General features: G+C 42.9%; 1 protein-coding gene across 1 annotated transcript in view; it reads left to right on the top strand.

Annotated features, from left to right (window-relative positions):
* Window positions 1–19,636, top strand: part of SCIN (scinderin) — a 103,404-nt gene that overhangs the window by 35,345 nt on the left and 48,423 nt on the right. Inside the window, exon 4 of the mRNA XM_006114524.4 lies at window positions 7,608–7,757. Coding sequence (XP_006114586.2) covers window positions 7,608–7,757 — 150 coding nt within the window. The remainder of the gene's footprint in view (window positions 1–7,607; window positions 7,758–19,636) is intronic.

Genomic DNA, 19,636 nt, shown 5'->3' with positions numbered 1-19,636 from the left:
ATTGAATTATAAATCCTGTACCTAAAGTTCAGCATGTAACATTTTTCCTATGAACAATACTTAATTTTTCATGAATATTAAATATATATTGTAATTCTGCTGCTCAAATGATGACAGTAAAGAATAATACTTTGACTATAAAGCACTGAGAACCAAGTGCCTCAATGGCTGACACGCACATTTAATTTTCACAACATTTCTGGGTGATAAATAGTCACTATCAAATGGATGATACTGTACTTATGTGACTATTTATTAGTCATCTGTTTTTTCAAACTTTCTTGAGGTTGCATAGCTAACCACTGAATGGCCAAAAATAAGACCAGGAACCCTGACTATATACTGCATTAGCTATATAGTCTGGTTAGTCCCTAATGCAACCATTTCCTGTAGAAATCTCTTCCTGGGGTCCCACTTGACGAAGAACATTTTAAAACTTGAACATTAATAATCTAGAGAACTTTTTTTTTTTAATGGTGCTATTGTTTTCTTCCACAAATTTCAAATTGAATCTTTATTTTTTGTAAAACTGGACTGTTGTAAAACCCACTTACATGTTTTTGTATACGTCTGAAAAGATATTGTAACTGACTCAATTTAAATTAATGTTGTGGGGCACCCTTGTACATCTCCCCCCTTATGGATGAACCACTTCAGCAGTAGTCCTGGGTCATCCATCCTCCATTCCCCTCTTGTGGAAAATAATAATCTCTCTTTCTCTCCCTCCCCTCACTCCCTCCGGCTGCCCCTGGAGCAGCGAGCCTAGGCCCATGATGTCCTGGCAAAACTCTGTAAAGAAGCCCTCACTCGCCTCAGAGGCATCCAACCTTAATGCATTCAGAAGGGCTGGACTAAGGCCTTCCAGGCCGTAAGAAGGAGACCTTGTCTAGGAGCCCTGTCCCATTCTGTGGGCAGCCTGGGGCCACATCAGAAATTTCTGAAGTGGCCCCCAGTCAAAAATGATTGCCCACTCCTGCTCAACTGCATGGGCTAAAAGTCTCCTGGTTCTCCGCTAAGGTAATCTTGGACAAGAGAAGTTCATCCTGTATTTAGGCATGTTAATCCAAGTGAAGGAAACTGGCACCAAGATTTTTTTCAAGAGTGTTTTAAGGTACCTCAATTTTTGGGTGTCTAATTTGAGCTTTAAAGGGGCTTGGTTTTCAGAAAATGCTGAATATCAGACCCCCTTAAGATGAATTAAAATGGTACCCCAAATCATTATTCACTTTTGATAGTCTTGGCCTTATTTTTTATATACAAATGAGAGCTCAGTGTCAGTATAAATTTATAGAGCTGCAGTCATCCTCTGAGACTAGACTTCACACAGCTGGGTAATATTTATTTAAGGAAGAGAAAGTCAAGGTGCAAAAATATTACTCATGTGTGCTGTAGTAGAAACCCTGGCTGAACTTTTAACCTTAATGAAAGTGCTAGAAAGAGAGATTCTTTCAACCTGCAAAGCACACAGTGATAAGGTGAGATTTCCTTAATCTCTCCAGTTAATTTTGTAGAAACCTGTTTTGCTTATCATTATTGCTTCTATAGCTCATGAGAAATAACACACTTGTTTATTGCTGATCCACCTTCAGTGGTTGTCCCAGCATGTGTTATTGATGTTTGAAATCTGCTAAACTGGGGGCAACAAAGAAAAGAGCCAAGAGGAAAGTGAAAAGAAAACAGGTGTTTGAATGTTTCATTTCTGTAGACGTGTATGAACAAAATATAAATATGCACACAAAGTCTTCGAGAAGTTAGGAAGCCTTTGCAAAAAAAAATTTAAATGTGTATAAGTGATGGGGTGCGATCACAGAAGTCCCCTTGGGTTATCCCCCTGATGTGCTGATCATGCCACTGACCCCCACCTTCCTGCTCTCTGGGCCTCCCCATCACATTGTCTTGCTGGGCCAGATCCTCTGGTCTCCTCCAGATAAGGCACAGAGTTAGGGTTGCTGCCCTCCCTCCTGCAGAGCAGCACAGATACTGAACCAGTTCAGCTCCAAGAGGGCTCAGCAACCAGGAAACCAATCCCCCAAGGGGATCAAACCTGCAAATCCATCTTTCTCTGAGTGAAAATTTTACATCGGGGAAAGTTCATAAGGTCAGCCCTCTTTATCAATGAGAGAGCTGCACTGTGGTTACTTCCCACTAGATAACAATTATTTACACATGAAACAACTAACAGGAATAGCTGTGCTGTTCAGTTTCCTCTGTGTAGGCATGACCTAAAATAAATGAGATTTTAGGAAGAAAATAAAAAGATGAATGGAGTTATTAGTGTGAGAAGGATTTCTGAGAAGAGACTTCTTGGTTTTGCCTCTCTCTTTCTCTCTCTCAACAAATGACCATTAAAACAGCACTAAACACTCCATGTAGATCTCCTGCTGTCTTGATCTGGATTGTCATATTTGTTTACAATGAGTGTTAATTTTATGCAGTATGATTACCAAGGAAAAATATTTGTTTCTCAGTATTGGTTTATTACCTTATGCTTTATTAAGTCTCAATGGCTTTTCTCTATAATTCATTATGTATACTTCATTTGTTCAGTATTTGTTTTCATTATATCCTTCTAATATTCTTGGCTTTGGTAAATGTTTTGCCTGCCTATTTAGTGGGTTAATTAAGGTGATCACATGGTCTTTGTAAGACATCCCTGATTTCCTAGCCTCACCTTTAGTCTTGTGGACATACTTGATTGTTTTCTAAATTAAAAAAAAAATACAAGCGAGGCTGGATTTGCAATAATTTTTACTATTAATTAATAATTTTTACACACACACTAAGGTTTGGCAGAATTCAATTTTTGATTAATTTTGATAGGTGATATCAATGTTTTGTTTAAGCATTTTTCCTTTTTTATCATTTTTTTAAAATTATGCGCAGTAGCAGGAAAATATGATGGTCAAGCAACAAAATGGGTCAATGTTTAATGACAGTAGATATTGATTTCAAAAAGTTAAAGCTTTATAATTGCTCAAGCACAAACTGTAAATGTCATGTATCAAAATATAAGAAGTAAATATCATTAAATTTTAATAACTTTTTTCCACATTTTTTTTCTTTTTGTCCATATTGTCTTTATATTGGTTTCTTTGTGTATAGTGATATTGACACTTACTGAAATTTACCATATTATTCCCAGCCCCCCCCCCCCCCCCTTTACACCAGTACCAACCCCCAGCTTGCCTCATCTCCCACCAGGGCTTTGTGAAGGTGGGACTGAAAAACCTCCCAGGAAGGGGGCTTCCACCACCTTCCCTCCTTCCCCAGGGAACCCCATTCCAGCAGTTAATCTCCCTCCCAAGAACATAGTAAGAGAGCCATACCTGCATGACCACAACCCCAACAGTCAATCTCCCCATGCCGAATTGGTTCCCGACAGAGGTAGCTGTCCAGCGTGGTGAGCTTTCACAGGGCAATGGTGACCCACTTCTGGAGGGGGATGGCGGGTTGCATGTGGGTGTCCCGTTGCCTGAGGGCAGGGGCGAGCCACTCACATAGCTCCATAAAGATGTCCTTTTGCATGCAGAAGTTCTGGAGCTACTGCTGGTCATTCCACCACTCTATGATAATACTCACCAGTTGGAACTGGTGTCCAGTTGCCAGAAGTGGCGGTGTACAGTGTGCAGGGGAGGGCAGAAGGGGCTGTGCTGCATGAGCAGCACATGGAGAGAGGTGAGGGATGTGCCCCGCAGAGAGCTGTGGGTCCAGATTCTGAAGAGCCATGAGAGCAGCTTGCAAAAACTGCAGTAGGAGGTGCAGTATGAGGTCCAGGAGCTGGCGACTACTTTGCAGCAAGTCCAGCTCCATGGCAGAAGTGCTGTGGTGTCCGCAAGGGCAACCAGAGCAGGCAGTAGAATAGGTTTTCTATCCCTCAAGGAGATAGGCAAAAGATAGGAGCCTGAGACATGGCTGTAGTGGGGGGACCCCTTTAAGCACCAGTCTTAGCTAGCCTCAGGAAGCAGCTACAGGAAGTGACCGCTGTCCTCATGTCCTGCCCAAAGTGATTTCAGGTGGCTTTAAATGCGATTGAGGCGCCAATCTGTGTAGACACACTATTTTGAAATAGCGCTACTTTGATTGGCATTTGCTGTGTATGTGCTATTTTGAAATAAGCTATTTGGGAGGTTTTTTTTCGGAAATGGCTTTTTCGGAAATAAGCATTCAATGTAGATGTACCCATATGTTTTATTCCCCTTTAGTCAGTTGAAATCAGACGTTTGGAATAAGCTGTGACTAGGTTATATACTGCCTGTTCTATGCACAAGTTGGCATTTACATGAAGGTACTTGTACTAACTTGCACAAAGAAGCAATATTTCATAATCCACTTGCCTGAAACTGCCACCTTTGTGAATAAAACTCTTGCACAGGAGTTATGGAGACAGTCTGCAAGGAAGAGTTTAAAATTGTGATGATAAATTAGGGTCATGTTATTTTTATTATATTGACCTAAACTTTACACATCCATTATTTACCATTGAAAATACTGACAAATAGTGCATCTTCTACTATTTGTACCATATCCAGACACACCAGCCTGCTCAGCCAATACATTTATTTAGTTATCACATTTTTAATAACAAGGATGATGTGTATATTATGTTGCTTTTTCCATTGGTACCGTATTTATTCCTGCAGAATTATACAATTTAAATATACATAAATAAAATTAATACTTTCCAAAAAGAAATGAAAAAAGTAATTAGAAATACTAGCTGACTAATTCCCTTTTGACTATCTTCTTCCAGTTAACTCTCCAGAATTTCTTCACCCTCTTCTATTCTGTCTGGATACTTCTACACAGCAGTGTTATTTCGGAATACCTGTCGTTATTCTGAAAAAACAAAATGCATGTCGACGCTAAAAGCCTTTATTTTGAAATAATGTCGAGGTGGAGGACTTCTTACTCTGACTTATGGTAACCCTCATTTCATGAGGATTAAGGGAAGTTGGAGGAAGAGTGTTCTTTGACTTCCTGCTGTGTAGACAGTGCCAAAAGACTAAGTTATTTGGACTTCAGCTACGCAACTGCTGTAGTTAAAGTTGTGTAGCTTAATTTGACTTTAGCTCTGCTGTGTAGATGTACCCTCTATGTTTTCAGCAAATACTGCAAAGACTGAACTCTGTCGTCTTTACCTCAACACATAGTGTGCCTCTAAGGATGGATTATTTGACCAACTAGTCATTGTGATGTGGTCAACTGAAGGATGCCCATGGTGATGATTAGAGCTTGGAAAGGCCTGACCCAGACTCAGTGAGAGTCTTTGCATCCACTTTGTCTCAGTTTGGATCAGACTCTTTGTGAGCAAACTCTTCAGTTTAGAAGAGCTGCATTGAAAGTGAATACGTATTTGTGGTCTTGAAAGTACCTTTGAGTGACCCTGATTTTAGTGATAAAGCGGGAGTGGGCCTACATGAAAATAGCAATCTAAAATGAAGGGACCCCAAAATAGGAATTAGAAGACCAATTTGAAGGACCTTTGTATGTTTTTGAGAACCAGATTCACAATTCTGAAATGTTTGCGTTAGATTTCTTTGGCTCTGGTTTCTGGCTGGAATCAGAACTGGAACTGTCAAAATCCCATAAGAGGGGCCGGGTGCTGAGTGTTCCTCATTAGAAGAGGAAGCACAAGAAATTTCATTACTGATATTGAGCAAGAAATTTCTCATGGAAAAAACCTCAAGAGATACAGCTTGTTTAGATAAAGCTTCAGATAAACAGCACTTCTAAACTAAACCCCAAGCTGTAGCACATAGAGCCGTGGTCACCAACCAGTAGATCGCGATCTACCGGTAGATCTCAGAGGCTCTAAGAGTAGCTCTTGAGCCCTCTCTGAACTGCGCGCCTGCGCAGTACATTTACATTAGATTTCCTCATTTGAGGAGCAGCTACTCACCGAGCAACAACACAGGTGAGTAGCTGCGAGGAATGGTGGGAGCTGAGAGGTCGGGAGGGCTGAAACACCTCAGCAAGTTGACTGTGGCTTTCAGCTGAAAGAGGCTGCCCCATGCTCCAGCTGATCGGCGGATTCTCCTCTGCGCCTGCCCACGTGGAGCTTGGTGCACCCTGGCTGAGCGCCATGGCCAACTGGCTGGGCAGCCACTTCTCTTCCCTCCAGCCCGGCTGCCCTGCGCTCAGCCCAGGGAGGCTGTGTCTAGCTCCAGCTGTGCTGGAGCAAGCTTCCCAGGCTGAGCGCAGGATCACAGATGCCCATCTGATGGACTGTATACAACTAGCAATCTCAGACTACAACCCAGACTTCAAGACGCTGGCAGATACTGTTCAGTCACAGTTGTCACACTGAAGAATAGTGATAGAAATGCCGTGTTATCCCTGAAAGACCCCTGTTATCTTACCCATTACAAAGATAGCTTCCCTAATTATCACCTCTAATACCATTAGCTCACAGACATTTACCTTCCCCCCCCCCCATCCCCCTTCTGTTCTGAAATTTGATTTGTCCTTTTCATATGTGTTCTCTCTTTTTTTTTTTTTTTTAATTGTATCCTTTGGTATATATGGTTGTGACTATTTTCTTCCACTATTTGATCTGAGGAAGTGGGGCTGGCCCACGAAAGCTCATCATCTAATAAACCATCTTGTTAGTCTTTAAAGTGCTACATAGTCCTGTATTTTGTCACACTGAGGGTACGTCTAGACTACAGGCTTTTGTCGACAGAAGTTTTGTCGACAGTATCTGTCAACAAAACTTCTGTCAACAAAGAGCATCTAGACTACATTCAGTTCTGTCGACAAAGCAAGCTGCTTTGTTGACAAAACCCTGTAGTCTAGACACAACCCTACATGCAATAACACCTTCGGTCGACAGAACTCTGTCGACAAAAGGTGTTATGCCTCGTAAAATGAGGTTTACCAGCGTCGACAAAACTGCTGAGTTCTGTCGATGTTATGTCGACAGAACTCAGAGGTAGTGTAGACGCAGGTATAGTTTTGTCGACAAAAGTCCACTTTTGTCGACAAAACTCTGTAGTCTAGACACACCCCGAGACTTTGTTATTGGAAGAAAAAATATATAATTATCAATACCTGATATTAGATTTACAAAGTAGCAGAGAACAAAATGTATAATTGTAAATGCTTCATTTGACATTTAAATAGCATGAATTAAAAACAGACCATTTATTTCATAACTATAAACATGTGATGTTAATTTTATATAATGCATAATTTAAAAATAAACTGTTTAATAGAGTGTATAAGGGCTGGGGATAGCAAGTGATGGATAGGAGAATGGGGGGGCGGGGCTTCAAGGAAGGGGCGGGGCGGTAGATCTTCGCCTGTTCTGAGACTTAAAAAGTGATCTTGGGTGTAAAAAGGTTGGAGACCACTGACATAGACTGTAGTGAGTGAGGTTATATGAATTCTTCAGCTACAATGCTAGTCTATATGACATGCAAACAGTTGTTGATCCAGATCCTCAGCTGGTGGAATTTGTGGTGACTCGATTAAATTCAATAGTGCTGTGCTGATTTACACAACCTGTCAGTCCAGCGCTTTGTGTTTTAGTAGCAGCTCTCAAGTATTTCATGATTCTTCCCTATGTTGATTTTGATGGCTGAAGCTTCCATTCTTGTTTATTCTAGGAAATTTACCAGTGGTGTGGCTCAACATGCAATAAATATGAGCGTCTCAAGGCTACTCAGGTTGCTATTGGCATTCGAGACAATGAGAGGAATGGAAGATCTCAGCTATTTGTTATAGATGAAGGAAGTGAACCAAGACAACTTACAAAGGTATGGTAAATGCATTGCTTGTTCAAATATACTGTTCGCCAGACTCCTGGGCATGTCCTGCCACCATGCTACTATGGCGCAGGATATGTCATCAGCTCTCCTAATAATCTAAGTAGTTCCGGACCCAGTCTTTACATAGAGCGACTTCATTGTTCTGCCGTAAGAGTGCTGTATACACAACAGCTGCTAGCTGCTCTTCCCCCTGAGTCAGGACTGAGCTAGTGCTCCTGTACAGTGCTGTGAGATGATTACTTCTTTTAAGCGCTGTCTTTCATGGGCCTTTTGGGCAAAGTGAGAATGTTGGCGCTTGTGCCCTGAACAAATCCCAGGTGAGCAATTACATTCTACAAGCACAAATTCACCCAGCAGTTTTCCTAGCAAGCCTGTTCGTTTCCTCTCCTAAATAAACAATAATTCTACAGGTATTGGTCCTTTGTTCTTTCAAGTCAATAGAAGTCTCCCTCAATGATGCTGGATCAGAGCTACGTAGAGTTGTGAGGAAGTGGATGGAGGGGAGAGGTGGATGATGGAAGTGCCCTGAAAACTGGGGAGTGAGCTTGTGAAGGCAACGTAACAAATTGAAGGAGCTGGGAGGAAGACAAAGGTCCTTGGTCATTGTTTTGGGACATTACAGCTACTAGAAACAGCTTTGTACTATAGAGCTAGCCCATGGGGATTTGAGCACATTCACTTCTATTATATATGGCAACATTTTTCTTCCTATACAGAGATATTTAAAATAACACAGACTTTGGATACCGTCATATGAACAAAGAATGTCAGCTGAATCAGGCCTTGTCTACATTATGTGAACTGTACTGGCATAGCTACAGTATGCCATTCTAGCATGGACCATAATAAATGAAGAATACACCAGTGGTTGGCCTGTCAGTGTAGGAACACCTCCCTGAATGACACTAGCTTGCTTAATGGATGCATTATTTTGTTGACCAAGCTGGGTTTACACTGAGAATTAGGTCAGCATAGTTATGGGACTCTGGAGTTTAGATTTTTCATACTTCTTAATTTTTTAAGTATAAGCCAGGCCTCAGGCCTCAATATGGAATACATTGTATTACATGCACTGAGGCATGTGCAGATGTGTACCACCAGTGGGGAAACATGCTGCTGGCTGTGGGCACTCTGGGTACTCTGCTAATCAGCTGGGCAGCACCTGAATCTCTCCTGGGCAGCTGCCCAAGTGCTCAGCTTACAGGGAATACTGTTGTCAGTGGAAGGGGCTCTCTAATTAGTGTAGATGGTAGCGCAGTCAATGGAAGAACTTGATCTAGCATGGTCTATACTGGGAGACGGGGGAGGTAGGTTGGATTAACTACATTGCTCCTAAGTCTTTTCCATTTAAGCACCGAAAGTGCTTGCCATTATAGGCTGGATCCATATTCCAGCAGAGTTTTCACAGAATTATGCATTCCTGAGCATCACAACAGGATGGGTATGTGGCACTTCATCAGGGTCCTCCAAAGCCTTAATGATGAATGAATGTAATTTTTCATTTATAATACAAACTACGTATTGAGACCTAAGGTAGCTGAAAATGGGGTGTGTGATTAGGGTGGGGAGTGAGGGAACTGCTTAGAAGGTGGGAACCCTTTAAAATAAATGTAGTCAATTTCAACGATGTCTAAAGTAGATTTAAAAATAGGGTGAAAATAGACTTGTAATTTTTCCTTCTGAAAAGTAGTCCCCCACCCCCTTGTGTCTCTCTGTATTCTGAATCATTAGTAGTTAAAAAATGTGATCTGGTTACAGTTCATATCCTAACCTAACGTACTTCATATTTATTAATGTTTCTAAACCAATTTTCCCATTTGGTCTTTTTTTTTTTTTAATGGGAAAGGAGCAAAAAGTTTAACATAAAATAATTCTTCAGCAAACTGGAACCGGCACATTTAATTTCTGGTTCAGATTGTGTTCTCCCCAGGGTCATCTGCATGAAGCAATACTAATAGAGTGTGCCTGAAGACACTGTTTTTGTTGCATCACTGTTTTGTCATTCTTATTGTAAGTAACAGCTGCCACAGTGCAGACAGGTTCTATGCCTTTCACCCCTGAGGCAAATTAGGCATACTGACTCCTTTGCATGATTCATTAGTGCTGTAGTAAAATTCTTATCCTTGATTAACTCTGTGTTTGTTTGCCTCTGCACTTTTTACAAAGTGAAAGCCTTTTGTATTTAAGGCCAGCTTTTCGCTACAGAATCACTTTGGTATAACAATGTCTTTCAGGGTTGTGGACAGCAACATAGTTATACCAGCCTGAGTGCTGGGGTAGAGAAGTGCTATCTTGGTGGGAAAGCTTCTCCCAGAGTTCATCTACCCTGTACCTTTACCTCGAAATAAGCTACTCAAATTGCGTAGCTTATTTCAAGGTAATTTTGAAATTTGGCGCTGTCTACACAGTGCCAAATTTCTAAATAAAGCGCTATTCCGACAAGTCCCTTAACCCTTGCAGAACGTGCGCCACAGGGATGCCGGAATAGTGCACCTGTTATTTTGGAATATATTTTGAAATAATTGGCGTGTTTAAAGACACAGTATAGATATTTTGGGATACTTCCGGTATCCCAAAATAGCTCCTCTGTCTAGATGTAGCCCCACTTGCAAATGTGGATTAACTATCCTGAGGGGCTAGCTGTCTTCCATTGGCATAGAGCATCTTCACTAAAGAGCTATACCAGTGGAGCTGCATCCGTGCAGCTGTGCTGATGCAGCATTTTAAACATAGACCTGCCCTAAGTAGCCACCGGTGTTCCATTCCTAAGCGATATCCCACATCTGATATCAAAGTGAATTATTTTAGGGGCATGTTTTGGTTTTGTTTTAAATCTCGACTCCAAAAGGAAGCAGATGAAACCCACAGGTTGTGTGGGTGGCAGAGATGTTACAGGCTAGGACCTGGCTCTCTTCACAAGGCCCTTGTTCAGCTGTGCAGTGCTTTTAACTCATGTAAAGTTCTTGAATTAAAAGGACAGGGAAAATGCCAACATTATATTTTGATTTCCTTGTCTTGGAATATATTAGTAATAATGATTTTTATTATTTGCCCAGCAACAATGGAGGGGAAATTTCAGTTTTTCTTTCTTATTAAGATAAATATAAAGGGCGGGGGGGAGGAGACCATTGGTCAGTCCAGTGAACAGTGATTATGGCTCTGATTGCTCACCACAGTGGTGAGTTTTCTCCTGTGATCCGTAATAACAGGGAAGTTGCATGGGGAGTACTTCAGGTGCCAGGGCTGGAGGTGTTGTGTCTCTAAAGAAATATGGGGCTGCAGGGCCTCCATTGTATTCCCAGGCATTGCAAGCTTTAGGGAACTCTACTATATAGCCACTGGGCCATCACTCCTCTTTCCTTCTTTAAGCATCTTTCCCTATGGCAGAGGAAGGTGACATCCATTTCCCTAAAAGATAAATTATAAAATGAATGGATGGGAGAAAGTAAGATTCTTCTTTGAGTGATTGCTCATGTCCATTGCATGTAGGTGTGCATGTGCTGTGTGCATATGTCATCGGAAGTTTTTTCCCTTAACAGTACCCGATGAGCCAGCCTCAGCTCCCACCCCGCCCCATGCACCGGCACCGACGCAGGGGCCCTGTGTGGCACCGACACGGTTGGCTGGTCCTCCAGCCACTGGCTCCTCAACATCAAGCAGACCAACACCGCCATGCCGCCTCCTCCCCCTGGGCACTGAGGGAACCGGAGTCCATGGCCTGGCATGCCCCGAGTCCAAGGTCACCAGCCGCCACTGCTACCGCACTGCTGTGGTCGACTTCTGAGTATTTGACCGATTCAGAGGTGGAATCTGCCTGGTTATCACAGGGCGCCAGGTCAAAGTAGCAACCCCGCTCTTATTCCCGCCACCGTCCCGGCACTACAGTACATTGGCGCAGCCACAGCCACACCAGGAACAACAGCCCTGGCCTCAGCCTACCCCGGTACCAGCAGTGCAGCAGTCCTGGCTGCTACAAATGCAGGCCCTGGCTCAGTGGCCATTTTAGACCCCCTCAGCCTACCACCAGAGCCAGTGTGTGGGCTCCTCTAGGCGGAGTTGGCCTATTCAGGACCCAGGGCTCCCACTTCGGCAACCCCATTGACTTGTTCCCCAATGTCAGGGCAGGCGCACCCCCAGGGCAGGCCTAGCCAAGATCTGCTGCAGAGAGCGCCATCCATTGCTCGGCCCTCTACAGTGGCCTCCTCTGTGGCCTCCCAGGTACCCTCACAGGTCCACAACCTGGAGGTGGTAGGTATGAAAAGGTTGACCTCCTCTTCACCTGACGAGACCCTTGGTGGGGCCCTCCCCTCTGGACCCTCCATGGACTCGAGGTCCCATCAGGACCTCCGTCACCTGGCCTGGAGAGTACAGGCAGAGGGTACAGGCAGAGAGTGTTGGAAGGCTCGGACCTCAAGGTTGACATCCTGCAGTCAGACAACCCCACCAGAGTGGCCTTGCCTATTAACAAGAACTTAACAAAGATCATGAAGGCCCTCCTGCAAACCCCGGCTTCCATCCCACCGACTGATTAAAAAGGTCAAGCAGAGGTACTTCGTACTGCAGGAGAGGAACAAGCATCTATTCTCCCACTAGCCTCTGGGGTCCCTGGGCGTCTAGGCGGTGAACCAGAGAGAGAGGCATGGTCAACCGGGTGCCACACCAAAGAGCGGGGCGCTAAAAAGATGGACCTCCTGGGCAGAAAGTAGGCCTCTGGGGGCCTACTGCTCCGTGTAGAAAACTAGCAGGTCCTGCTGAGTCACTGTGCATATAACACATGGGCTGCTATGGACAAATTTGCAGCGCTGGTTCCTAGAAAATCTTGGCCCGAGTTCCGGTCTCTCTGAAGAGGGCAGAGTGGTTTCCCGAGATTCCCTCCAGGTTGCCTTTGATGCCACTGATGTGGTGACCCACACCAGGGCCACGGGGTTTGTCTTGTGCTGCAGCTCTTGGCTGCAGATGTCTGGAGTGCCTCCTAAGCCCAGGCCACTATCCAGGACCTCCCGTTCGAGGGGCTGTCCCTCTTCTCTGAGCAGACTGGCCAAAGTCTGCATGGCCTGAAAGACTCCTGGGCTACCTGAGCTCCAGGATCCATACCCCAGCTCTCCAGAGGTGCTCCCTCTTCTGTAGGACTGTTCCTACATGTGCCCAATAGGGCGCACAGCCGGATTTCTCCCGGTGAGAGGTGGAGAGCAAGCAGGGGTATGTACTGGCCAAAATAGCGGTGCCACTCCAGCGGGCTCCCCTGCTGACCCAACAGGTACTGGTAAGAGGAAAACTTCTGATGACGCATGCACGCCTACATGGAATGGATATGAGCAACACATCTTGAGGAACAACAGTTAGGAAGGTAAGTTACCACTTTTTTCCTCCTGACCCCTTACCAGAATGAAACTCCTGATGGTGTTTTCTCCCTTGGAGGCAGTGCCAGATTTATGCACAAACTAAGTAAGCTACATATTAGGGTCTCTGATTATGAGGGGCCTCTAAATACAAAAAAAATGCTTGTTTTTTACTTTCATCCTTTCCTATGAACCATCATATATTCAAATATAAAACATTATTATTTCTATTATAATTGTCCTTTTGTTAGAATAATACACTTTTTGGGGGGTAATGCTGTGTGTCTCTTAAACTTGACATAGATTAGGGCCTCAGCAAGTTTTAATCCAGCCCTGCTTGGAGGTGGGCACATGACTCTTCCTGTTGCTGATGAACACTCACAAATAGATCCTGTTCAGGTAGGCAGATTTCTTGCTGATGAGATGCCAGGTTTCTGCTATCTATGGACATGTTTGCAGTGCAAATATAGATGATGAATTTACAACAGAAATACTATCTGGGTTGTAGGAATTACTTGTTTGCCTCTTGGGGAAAGCCCTGCCCTGCATGCTGTCGTATATATTTTGACTTAATGCACAAGAGTAATTTTTTTTACTTTGCAGAAATATCTTCAATCTAAGTTTCAGTCGTGGGTCAGGGAAACTTCTCCTCAACTTCAAAAGCTTGGGGGGGAGAGAGAGAGAGATATTCAGTGTTATGCTCTGTTGCAAAGATGAGTGTGAACCTTGAAAATTTCCTCCTCCCAAACAACAGTTATGTAATTTATGGGCAGTGCCTGAGACCTGAAAGAATTACTTAGAAAGAAGAGAGACTTTAATAATCATTTAAGTTTTAACATTTTCTAAATAATTTTCTGCCTGCTAAAGTCAATCTGTTTTTCTTTCAGTTGCTTGTTTGGCACATAATTACAGTTTGCCTTGCTGCATGATGATCATATCATTGTGTGTGTGTGTGTGTGTGTGTGTGTGTGTGTGTGTGTGTGTGTGTGTGTGTGGATGACTACATGGAGAAAGAGATGGGTAGTCTACACTGCACTTTTTTCTAATAGTTCACCATGGTTGTTCCACATAGTTCTGTCTCGGTGTACAAGCCGACAGGCCATCAAAATGTTCACTAATGGCAGTTGAGAAATCACAAACATAGTGTTTAAGGAAGTACTGTTAATAGTAGTACTTGAGCAGCAGACCAGTTAACAGGTTTTTTTTCTATACAATTTCATTTGTTCTCTTTTCTGTATAATCAGTGCAAGATTAACAGGCTCTCTGGCTGTGAAAGCGATGACATGGGGGGGGGGGGGAGTTGGTGAGTGTAGTGAGCAGGGGACGCAGCCTCTTAGTAACTTTGGGCTGGCAATAATGTGAATCTGATTTAGACAGCCAAACTTCCATAGATATGGGTTATTTCCTCACTCTTCCACCTTTGGAAGGAGAGTTTTGTTTTTCAAATGAACAGCTTTATTTTGCTGGTTGGCATCTTTTCCAAGTCAGCGGAACATCCCTGTAGATTCCATCCAGCTGTAAATGTCAGGAAAATTGATTGCCTGGTCAGTTAATTTGCTGAACAAGTCGTTAGTGTTAGAAAATTCATGTGTAAATATCTGTAGTAAATACTGTAGGCTGATACTGATCCCATCTGTTGTTCACCAGTGTGGTGATAGTGCAGTTCCCTGCAGTTACAAGCCATAGCTCAAATGGAGAGCAGTTACAACAGATGTTCTTTTATGGTCCCATGCACCTTCAATATCTTTTCCTATCCCATTAGGAAATATCAAGAGAGAAACTTTAGCCATTACCTGGTAGTGTTTCTCTGCTTTACCCTAGTGTTTAAAAAAGCTCACACCGTTTTTGAGCTTTGATGATTTTGGCTCTGTGGGGAATTGGAGAATATGCTCCCTTGATTCGTGTAACACAATTCATAGAATTATAGAAATGTATGGCTGGAAAAGGGACCATGAGGGTATATCTACACTGTACTTAAAACCTTCAGCTCCTCTGCCTAGTGACACAGGGCTAAAGCTGTTTAATTGTGATGTAGATACTTGTTCTCCAGCTAGCACCTGGGCTTTAGATACCTCCAAGGTGGGAGGGTCCCAGGGCCTGGGCTACAGCCTGGTCCCAAATGGCTGCATTGCAGTTAAACAGTCTCTTACCCTGAGCCCCTTCAGCCAAAGTCAGCTGGCACAGGCAAGGTGCAGTGTCTAATTGTAGTGTATAGCTATAACTTGAGCCATCTATTACAGACATCTGGGCAGGGTCGAGTATCCCTAGACACTCACTTGATCGCTTTTACTGTCATCCATTTTTATACTTCAGAGTACAGCGTTTCAGTTAAAGCTTTAAATGTTCATGACTTATATCAGTTTCTGTCAATATAACTATTTCAAAATAGAAACTCCCAAAATAATTATTTCAAAGTAAACTTATTCCTCTTCACAAGCAGGCGTTATTATTTTGAAATAACAAGCCCATCATTTTGAAATAACAGGCTTGGTAGTGTGGACGCTCGCCTTGTTATTTGGAAATAACTCCCCAGTGTAGACATGCCTGGAAATGTTATCTACCTGGGGAAAATTTTCTGGCATTGCTATGGCTGTTCTGGTATGTGGACACACTACTCTGTAATAATAGTGATTTTATTCTGGAATAGAATTTCCACTTCACTACAATTGTCCTGAAAAATGTCCCTGTGTAGACAAGGCCTAAGGTTTCTTGTAAAACAGATTAAAGTGTGCCTACAGTATAAGAGCTGCAACTACCCTGCTGTATTAGATGCTTGCTACAATGATGGGATGGATTTATCTATTGTAGTAAATTCACCCCTCTAAGAGATAGCAGATAGGTTAATAGAGTCATGGACCTAGGAGTGTCTACCCAGGGGCTTAGGCCAGCTTAACCATGTCCTTCATGGGAGTGAATTTTTTACATCCCTGAGCAATGTAGCTAGGTCAGCCTAAGTGTTAGGTGGGTTGATCATGCCTAAATAACTGTATTGACTCTTCTTTGAGCCTGTTAAGCATTTTTGAGACTATGTCTACACTTGCAGAATTTCACCACAAAGTCATTGACAAGGGTAGATGCCCTTATAGATTCTGGGCAAAAAAAAGGGACCTTTTCCACTTGAAATGGCAAGTGTATACATGCCCTTAGAGCAGGCATGTCGAAAGTCCGGCCCGCGGGCCAATTGCGGCCCGTGTTCCGGTTTAATACGGCCCCACAGGTAATTTGGCAATATCTATCTTTTATGGCCCCCAACGAATCCATATGTATTGAGATGAATACATTGTAAAATCTCAGTTAATGTCAGTTGGTCTAAATCAGTTATAAATATATTTGGACACAACATGTATACTTGGTGTTATGTTCCTGTTCATATTTTTTGAACTTAAAAGTTGACAGACAACCTTTATTACCAATAATATGTAATGTACTTTACAATGTTCCTGACATATATTTCAGCTTCTTGGATTTTTTTTTTTCATCTGGCCTTCAGATATGAAAGGCAGAGTGATTTAACACCTGTTTAGATTTGTCATCCATGTGACGAAATGAAAAGTATGCTGTTTGCAATAAACTTTGCATAAAATAGTTAATTTGCATTTAATTTTAATGGTTCAAAGAATGTCAGGCAAAATGGTCGGCCCTCACGCATGTTCACTTCATCAAAGCTGGCCCTCTTTGAAAAAAGTTTGGACACCCCTGCCTTAGAGAGAGACACTGATTAGCAATGTACTTGAGCACTTGCATATGAATAGGATTCTTCCTGACCTTCTTTACTGGGCTAAATTCCAGGGCCCCTGTATTTGCAGGGTTTGGAATATTTGCAGGAATCTTTAGCTGAACTCCAAAGAAAATTACAAAAAACTTCTTATTAAGGGTCAAACTTTGCTCCTATGCAGTCACAATAGGGCTAGTCAGGTGGTTGGCAGAAGGGGTTAAACTGGACTAGGGGTTAGACTAGGGGACTGGACTAGGGGACTAGAGCTTAAGAGATCTGCATTTAATTCACAGCACTGCTGCTGTCTTGCTGTGAGACTTTGTGCAAAGTATTCAACAACTTTGACTGGCTAGAACTCCTACCCTTTAGTGACTCAGGCTTTATCTACGCTTAACAGTTTGTAGCCATGGCATGAATGCAGGGAGAGAGCTCTTGCAGCTCTCTGTGTAAACCATGTCCACCAGGGGAGTAACTAGAAGTGCTGGGAGCATGGTTCCCAGTAAGGATGTAAAATCCCATTTAATTGGCTTTCCATGGCTGCCTGCAGCTGGTGGGGAGCTGCTCCAGTCCCCACTGGGTAAGTGGTTAAAACTTCACATCCCTAGCTCCCAGCACTGTAGCCTGGTTCACACTGGCATTTTACAATGCTGTATCTTGCTGCACGTGGATGTGTGTGTGTGTTGTTTTTCACACCCGTGAGCCAGAAAGTTACAGCACTAAAAAGTACCAGTGTAGACTTAGCCTTAGATTGTTAAGGTTTCAGGGCAGAAACAGCTTCTTGCATGTTGTATTTACATGACACTTCACATTACAGGCCACTGATCTTAGTTATGATCTTTAAAATGATGCTACTATAGTCCTATACATTAATTCCATCCATTTGTGATATATATTGCATCACATTGGACCTGCTTATTAGCCACTGTCAGATACTTAAGATACAGCATTTTCTGAAAATCATGGGTTGAGTATCACGTGTAATTTCTCAAGGAAAAAGTATGGGAATATCTGGCAAAATAAATACATTGTTAGAAATTGCACAATTATCTGTTTCTATTCAGAGGTATTTTGATCTTTTGTCTATTCAAACTGTCTAACTGATGAGCATATGAGATATTGACTGGTTGAAGTGCAATAGTTTCTGCCTTCACTGAAGTTATTTTATTGCTCAATTTATGGCAGCGGAAAGTATATGTTGTCACTTTATCTCTTCATAGCATTCTGGCTACACTGTAAACTGCAAATGTAGATAAATTAGTCATCTAGTTGACCTGTTTTTCATGCAGTCTCTACTCAGTAGAGTGGCTGAAATTATTCACTGTAGTGTAGGTAATATGCATATAGGCTAAGTCATGTCTCAGCAGAGCTCTGTGGGGAAGGATGCAAACCATCCACATCTAAATGCATGACAACTTTTGTTATTTCTGAGTGAGGCTCAAAACCCAGAAGGCAAATAAAAAGAGCCCAAATGTATTATTGTTTTAATAGGCTAATCTCACAATCTTTAGAGGCCCTACTCAGGGTTTGAGTGATTGGTGTCAGTATTATTTGTTTCATTAGAAAGTTAGTACAGTAACATCCCAGCAAACTCTGGCACTGACATTCCGTTTTCCAATGTGTATGAATACAATTACTGTGAAAGGGCATATGTAAATTATTTAGCAAGTAGCTTTTTTTGCTGCTTTCAGAAAAGGAACATGGGCAACATTTTTGTTAATCCCTTGCCCATAAGGGTTAATGGTGTTTTTTCCCTTTTTTCCAGACTTTCTAAAATAAGCTTTGTTTATGAAGCGTCATTGTGTATCGTTAACCTTAGGAAAGTCTGACCTGTGAATAAATACTAGAAATAAAAGTGTGGAATGCTTGGATTATTCTCCACAGCCATATATAGCTGAACCTTTTTAACTGGAGAGATACTAGTGTTGTGATGCAGCTCAAGGTACTTGCCAAGTAAAAGCCACACTGGGGCTTTGTCTACGCTGGCAAGTTTTGTTGCCAAAAACCCCTTTTTGACGACAAAACCCAGAGAACATTCACATTGTGACTCGACAAAAGTAGTGACAAACGCCTAGTTTTGGTGACAAAAAACTTCCATCTCCGCAAGGGACTTGTGTCTCTCCCTCCCTTTACTGTTGACAGTCATGTAGTGTGTAATATAATAATTTTTTTGTTGAGTTTATTGACCTCAGCATGTTTCCTACAATGCCTGATTAGCCATCCTGGCCAGCACTTTGACCTCTGTTGCTCTGCAGCCACATAAGCAGGTGACAGATGTGCCTCTCCCACCTGCAAACTCCCAGAACTTTAAATTCCATTTTCTGCTGCCTGGCTCATTGTGTAGTTGTCTTTATGGTGTCTTCTTAGGGAAACAGGGGTGGCTGTCACTCAAGATGCTCGCCTGCTTGGAGCAATGCAGAGCTTTTGGATCTTATAAGTGCATGGAATGAAGAATTGATGCAGTCGCAGCTGTCAGTGTCCCATAGGAACTGGGTCACGTTAGGTCCCATTTCTTGAGTCCTGTGTGAGAAGGGGTATGAGCGAGACACCCAACAATGCAGAGCTGAGATAAAGGACCTCCAGCAGCCATACCAGAAGGTGAAGGAGGCAAACAGCCGGTCTGGTGCTGCATCCAAAACATGCCATTTTTATAAAAAATGATGCGATGCTGGTTGGGGACCCGATGTCCACAGTGGAATAGCGAGAGGGGCATGGGAGACAGTTGCCCCTGGGTGCCACGCTACGGGGGCGCCAATTTAGCTGCTGGGCCACTTGCTCCCTGCAGACAAGCCACTGAGGCAGGGCCAGGTGGCAAG

The sequence above is a fragment of the Pelodiscus sinensis genome, chromosome 2 (genome assembly GCF_049634645.1).
Source record: "Pelodiscus sinensis isolate JC-2024 chromosome 2, ASM4963464v1, whole genome shotgun sequence".
Taxonomy (NCBI): domain Eukaryota; kingdom Metazoa; phylum Chordata; order Testudines; family Trionychidae; genus Pelodiscus; species Pelodiscus sinensis.
The sequence above is the reverse complement of the archived record's forward strand: the minus strand, read 5'-3'. Positions and strand labels throughout refer to the sequence as shown.